Raw genomic sequence first — 7,241 nt, 5'->3', positions numbered from 1 at the left:
TGGGGGGGGGGGGGGGGGGGGCGGGAGCAAGCCTAAGAGCCTGATTCACTTGACTCAGAACAAGCCAAATGCCTTTCTTTTTGAAAGATAAAGTATTGGTGAATTTCAAAATAATAACAGGAAAGATACAAAAATGGGGGGGAAATGTTGATAGATAAAATTTAAACCTCTGGAAGAACATCATTGATGTTTTTATTCTCTGTTTTTTCCTAATTTTCTACACTGTATGTATTACTTCTATAAATACACCAACATGAAAGAGCAGCTCCTCCCCACCTCACACAACATACATGCTCACACATGCTGCAAGCCCTCACTTGCTGAGTAGCTGCATCAGATTGATGCAGATCAGTATTCTCATTTCTCCAGTGGACCTATGAAGCATTTGGCTACATGGATAAAAATTAGACATTTTGCAGTCTATCAGTCATTGAGTCTGGTGAAATATCCAGACCAATTTAAACACAGAAATGTTATAAAGGCAGAGTAAACTTTATGGGCATGTGATTAGCACAATCGTACAGGGCTCCCTGCTTAGAAGGGGACACTGTGTTTAGGTTTTAATGCTCTGTGATCACCAGTCGTACAGGGCTCCCTGCTTAGAAGGGGACACTGTGTTTAGGTTTTAATGCTCTGTGATCACTGTCTTGAAATTCTTAATAATTTTCTCTTTCAATTTGTGTTTTTTAAGTAAGGTCCCATGGGACAATAGAACATGTGCTGGGGGCTTGGAGATTAGGCTCAAGCTTGGTCCTGCTCGCCACACCTCCCAGCCTCCAGAGGACTGGTTTTCAGTTGCCTGCTCCTCCACCTCTGCCACCCTCTGTGCTGCCCCCTCCCAGCAGGGGCCTGGGTGCAGGGAAGAGGAGGGAAGGGGTCAGCATACACATCACTCTTGCCAAGTGCAGAGACAGGGCCCCAGGCACTTGTGAAGGCATGCATTCACTCCTTGAGTATCCCCATGCCAGAAAGAGTGTGACATTAAATAACAAAATCAAAAACAAAAATAAGGGCCTGGCAGGTTAGCTCACTTGGTTAGAGTGTGGGGCTGATAACACCAAAGTCAAGAATTTGGATCTCCTTACTGGCCAGTCGCCAAAAAAACAAAACAAAACAAAATTTAAAAAAACAACAAAAAACCTCCAACCTCAGGGCTGACCCATGGCTCACTTGGGAGAGCGTGGTCCTGACAACACCAAGTCAAGGGTTAAGATCCCCTTACCGGACATCTTTAAAAAAAAAAAAAAAAAAAACCAACCTTGACAGGTCAAAAGTGAAACTGCAGAGGAAAGGAAAAGGCTTTTTGAACAAGAAGCCCCTCAAATTATGTAGCTGGCCCTAGTACACCGATAATCATTGTCAAATTATCAGAACCACGCTTTAACCTACTAAGCTAACCAGCCAGCCTCATTGCTAAATTATATCTAAGAGAGAAGAGGTTAAAAATGATGGCCTGATACTCACTGACACGTGCCCTTGGGTAACATATAACTGGAATATGGCTGCATTTTATCTGGAATATAACTTTCACGAAGGTCAAGAATCTTGTCTGTCTTCAGAGCCTAATATAAAGCTTGACACATAGCATCTGCTGTTAAATATCTGTTAATTTAAATTAATTGAAAACATTTTTGTTGCAATATAATAAAATAGATATTTTAAAAATTGAAGCAACCTAAATGTTCTGGAAAACTAGATAAATAAGTATGTTACATTTATGCAATAAACTATGGTGTCGCTGTATAAAAGAACGAGGATGTTCTTTAGATACTAAGGAAGAAAGATCTCCATGATAAGTTGTTATTTATGTAAAAAGAAGGGGTGGGGGAACGTGTCAGTGCCATCTTCAGTTCTCACAAGCAGTGACTTTCTCCTGGAGCTCCCTCTAGTGGCCTATTTGCATATATGGAAGGTTTCAGAGAAAATAAAGGTTGGCTTTGAATGGCTGGGATATTTTCAAGGTGTGTTATTTTATAAGAATCAATTTTTAAAAGTACAAGAGCATTGAAGTGGACAACACAAGAAGCAGAACAATGTGTCTATTATTATTTGTGATAATGAACAACTAGTGTAAAAGGATATATTTTACACGTATCTAGAAAAGTTTTTACGGATAGTATTACTGGGTAACTATGTGGGTAAGCTACCATTTATTGAGCTCTTACTATCTCACATATGGACAACATGTTAATTAACATACACATTCAGTGTATTCAGAATATGTCACTTTGCATACATAGCTGTGTACGTGGCCTGTTATTATACAAAACAAGAGATGCAGATTAAACTGAAATTGTTAAGGAGAGCAATTAGTCACACAAGAAGGCACTTGAGAACACTCACCAGATCATGTAACATATGTTACACAAAATCAATTAAAATGACATTTAAGTGCTGAAAGAAATGACCAGCTCTGATCAACACAGAGTGTTTTCACGTCTTAGACATCCACATCACGCTCCACAGCCAGCAAAACCTGATGATGCTCCTGCACCCCGAATCTCATAAATGGCAACACCATTGGCTTTATTTTGTTGGCAGACCCTCCCTTTCTCTTGTGTACATCATCTTTGCCCAAAGACCATTTCACCCACAGGACTGCTTGCCACAGCTCCAGGGACCCACCTCTTTCAGGAGACTTGAGGCAGTTGAGGGCATGGAGGTGAGTAAGGGGAGCTCATCAGAGGCCGTGCGTGTTGTGGTTACAAGTGCCGGTTCTGCAGCTAGAAAGCCTGCCTTGAAATCCCACCTCTGCCACTCCATATCAGTGTTACCTTGAGCAAGTTACTTAACCTCTATAAAACAAGGGTGGTAATAATTTAACATTTGTTTTACTGATGTGAGGATTAAATAAGTTATGTGTGTAAACTACTTAGAACCATGGTCCATGTAAGCATTTAGTAAGAAGGTTGATTTTTTGCTTTTGTTTTTGTTTTTGTTTTTTAAAAATGCTGTGATTTCTCCAAAGTGGCCTTGATTGGCCAGCTCCTGACCCTCTCTGTTTCTCCATCCCTCCACCCCCATCATAATCTCCCATCCAGCTTTTGACAGCTGGCCTGTTGCTGGACAACTGCAGTGCCCTTTGGCCCTGAAACCCTGCCCAAGAAAGCCTCTTGTGCATACCTCTCCTACCTGAATTTGTGTCATGGAGGAAGAGTGTCCCAGGCTATCTCAGGTTCTGGAAAGTACCACTTGAGAGAAAGCCAGGGATGCACAGTGGCTCCTTTTCCAGTGGGACTTATTGCTCCAACCTTGACTTTCACTTACACTGCTCCAGTGTAGCAAACCCTGCATGTGCCCAAACTCTACCTGCCTTGCAGGGAAAAAGAATAAGAAAGCCCCAGACTCATCTGACTAGAATCTGTCCTTCTAGTCCCTTATGCCCATATCAGACAAAAGCAGAAATGTATATCCCAGTCGTGTTCCTACTCCTTGCTACCCAATCTAATTTTTTGTGTTGTCTAATATAATTTTTGTGTTGATGAAAATGCTCTATACTGGTGCTGTCCAATGCGGTAACCACTAGCTGTGGTGCTATGCGTTTGAAACATGGCTAGTATAATCAAAACACTGAATTTTTAATTTTATTTAATTTTAATTAATTTTAACTTAGATGGCCACTTGCGGCTTGGTGATTACTGTATTGGACAGCATGGCTCGAAATTGTTCATCCTTGTCCTTTTTTCTTATTTGGTGAAGCATTCCTTGCTATAAGATTGGGAAATATATTTTTGAAACTTGGTGCTAATGCTGGTCTCACCTTTGCAGTTCCTGTCTATGGGTAAGAAAAAAGGTCATATTTCCATTCCAAATCTCCCTGTAACACTGGAGGAAATCGGAGAAAGATGCCAAGGCTGGGGACGTGTCCTGCATGCCGGCCTGTGTTGACTGACATGCTGCCACCCTTGCCGATCTTCCTTCCTCCAGGCTTTCCTCTCTAATCTCCCTGTAACACTGGAGGAAATCGGAGAAAGATGCCAAGGCTGGGGACGTGTCCTGCATGCCGGCCTGTGTTGACTGACATGCTGCCACCCTTGCCGATCTTCCTTCCTCCAGGCTTTCCTCTCTGAGCACAGGGGGCCATCGACTCCTGATGCGCCACTCATGACCTCCCTAAATGCATTCTTCAGGGGTAAGAAACTAACTAAACCCAAGCAACCTGTCACATATGTGAACATAAGAAAGGGAGTTTGGGTTTGCCGTAGGAGAGAGGGAGATTAGACATCAAGAAGGATGGTCTGGTAATCACAGTTGTGAGACAATAGAAATAGGAAACCAAATCTAAATTTTCTTTCTTTTTTTTTTAACAGCCAACAATTAAAGGAACTTTACAGATTCCATGAACAAGCCTCATCCTGAGGTCCTCATTGATCAGTCCCTAGAAACCCAGTCAAAGGCTGGATCACTGGGAGGGAGTGGGGGAGCAAGGCCCAGTACCAGGCAGCCACTGCCCCGTGGCTCTGAGGGGGTGGGGAAGGCAAACCCTGGTCACCCCTTGGTCTGTAGCCCTTTTGTGTATGTGCCTGGCAAGGGCAATGTGGGACTGTTCCTGCAGGCACAGCTGCAGCAGCGGCCAGGGTGGAGGCAGGGCCTGGACAGCACTGCCCTCCCAGATCCTTCCTCAGGCTTTTTCAGTGGTAGGGGATATGCACCCCAAGCGCCTCTGCTTGGCCTGACCCCTCTGCAGGGTCTCTGTCCCCAATAACAGCGGAGATGGCAAGTTTATCGAGCTCCTCTCTGCCCAGCTGCTTCCTCTCCCTCCTCTTCCTCCTCCTCCACCTGTCTTCCAGCTATGCAGGTAAGACATGTTTATTCTTGCCCGGGTCAGACTCAGAACAGAAATGCTAGTTCCCCAGGGCTCATTTCCTTAAATTGTCCTCAAATTGCCATGCGAGTTCTCTTTCTAAAACTTAGGTCTGCTGACATGGTTCCCCTTCACAGAAACCTTCAGTGGCTCCTTACGGCCATCAGAATAGAATCCAAACTCTTTAATGTGACTCTAACTCAAGGTTCTCCTTGAAGCAGCTCTTATCTGGCTTTCCAGTTTTGGTTTTTCAACTCTCAAATGGAGATAAACTACTAACAACCTCTTGGAGTTGCTGTCAAGGTTAAATGAGATGAGGTATGTAACATGCTTAGCAGTGCCTGTCCATACTAAATCTCAATAGTGTTTGTTGAATTATATTGTCTTGTCATGTTTGAGAGTTTGCTTTGCATAATCAGACACCAATAAGCTTTTATAGGGGAGCCCTGCTTTCATGTGCGGAGGAGAAATAAAAGAAACCTGATTGATAGAGACGGCCCAGTCCATCCACTCTCCCTGGGGAAATCTTTCCACATTCCACATGGGAAAAAGACTGGGAACATGGTCAGAGCAGGGTCTAGGAGCTGCAGTGAGGTTGAATGTATGGAGGGAAAGAAGAATGAAATAGAGCCATTCCCAAGGTAGAAGATCTCAGAGGAGAATTTGGGGGAACAGAGTGTAAGCAAGGACAGAGGGCTGAGAAGTGGTGGAGAGGCAGTTTAAGTGGACGGAGTGACAACAGTAAGACCTCTGAGAGGAGAACAGGGATCGATTTGGGTACATGCTCAAGAAGAAAACTTTTACCCCTCCCTGGATCTAGAATTTCATTTAAAAATCGAGTGTCTTCTTTCTTCCCTGGTTTGAAGCAATTATTTCCACGACGTGCTTGTTTGTCAAGTCTCCCTCTGATCTTGTCTCTTCTCTTTGGTGTCTTGGACAGGACAGTTCAGAGTGATAGGACCAAAGCACCCCATCCGGGCTCTGGTCGGGGATGAAGTGGAATTGCCATGTCGCATATCTCCTGGGAAGAATGCTACAGGCATGGAGGTGGGGTGGTACCGCCCGCCCTTCTCTAGGGTGGTTCATCTCTACCGAAATGGCAAGGACCAAGATGGAGAGCAGGCACCTGAATATCGGGGCCGGACAGAGCTGCTAAAAGAGACTATTAGTGAGGGAAAGGCGACCCTCAAGATCCGGAACGTAAGGTTCTCAGATGAAGGAGGTTTCACCTGCTTTTTCCGAGATCATTCTTACCAAGAGGAGGCAGCAATGGAATTGAAAGTGGAAGGTGAGGAGTGTCACATAAGGTATTACCTGTCGGGTGGCCAAGACCTCCCTCTGAGACCTCAGTCATTCTCTCAATTGAGATGAGATCCTTCAACCCAAACATCTCACTCCTGGGAATCAATTCCACAGACATAGGAGAGTACTTCAAAAAGTTCATGGAAAAATAGAATTAAAAGATAATATGAATCTTTCCATGAACTCTTTGAAGGCCACACATATATGCATCAGTAAACAGTAGCTCACATGCTCATGGCTGTCTGTTGCATCACTATTCAGAGTGAAAGGAGATTGGAATCAAAGTCAGTGCCCTGGAGTAGGGAAGTGGCTAAATGAATGACGGTATCTATACCATAAATACTAAGCAGCCTGTAAAAAGATGGTTTTAGAGCTATCTCAGATGGCTTTGAGTCATTCCATGAGGTATTGTTGCGTGATAAAAGCAAGCTACAGAATGCAGAGAACAAAAGACCGTGTGTTTGTGAGCGTATATATTCTGATATATACGCTCACAAAATATGAAAGGCCATCCACAGGAAAGTAAATATGAAGAACTTTGCAGGAAGAGGAGAAAGGAGGGAGGATAGGAGTGTGATCTAACCAAAAAATAAAAGAGAAGACTTCATAATTATCCATATGATCATAGTTATCCATTCATATGAAAGCATACATAATACGTATATCTGTGGGTACATGTAGAGAAATTTTTTTTTAATTTTGAAAAAGGAAAAGAGGGCCGGCCCATGGCTCACTTGCGAGAGCGTGGTGCTGACAACACAAAGTCAAGGGTTAAGATCCCCTTACTGGTCATCTTTTTAAAAATAAATAAAGAAAGAAAGAAAGAAAAGAAAAACCAAAATGGAAAAGGTGAGAAATGAAGGCAGCAAAAATGCAAGAGTCAATTTCATGCCATGAGAGGGGAATATGAATGATCTGAAAAATAATTAAGTATTCAAGTGGATTTTTTCCCTTCTGTGTTTTGCTTTTTATTTGTTATAAACAAGGATATTATCCCTCACAAGTCAAGTTGATCAAATCCTGTTACAATGAATTCCTCGGTTGGTGGTATTTTGTTAGAAAGGGAACATTACTGGGCCAGCCCGGTGGCGCACTGCTACAGTGCGCTGCTTGGGAAGTGTGGCAGGCGCTCCCG

At 43.4% G+C, this 7,241-nt stretch overlaps 1 protein-coding gene across 1 annotated transcript in view; it reads left to right on the top strand.

Annotated features, from left to right (window-relative positions):
• Positions 1 to 4,404: 4,404 nt before the first annotated feature.
• Positions 4,405 to 7,241, top strand: part of MOG (myelin oligodendrocyte glycoprotein) — an 11,814-nt gene continuing 8,977 nt past the window's right edge. Inside the window, exons 1-2 of the mRNA XM_008588867.1 lie at positions 4,405 to 4,798; positions 5,745 to 6,092. Coding sequence (XP_008587089.1) covers positions 4,714 to 4,798; positions 5,745 to 6,092 — 433 coding nt within the window. The 5' untranslated portion in view covers positions 4,405 to 4,713. The remainder of the gene's footprint in view (positions 4,799 to 5,744; positions 6,093 to 7,241) is intronic.

The sequence above is a fragment of the Galeopterus variegatus genome, unplaced genomic scaffold (assembly GCF_000696425.1).
Source record: "Galeopterus variegatus unplaced genomic scaffold, G_variegatus-3.0.2 Scaffold5077, whole genome shotgun sequence".
Taxonomy (NCBI): Eukaryota; Metazoa; Chordata; class Mammalia; order Dermoptera; family Cynocephalidae; genus Galeopterus; species Galeopterus variegatus.
The sequence above is the reverse complement of the archived record's forward strand: the minus strand, read 5'-3'. Positions and strand labels throughout refer to the sequence as shown.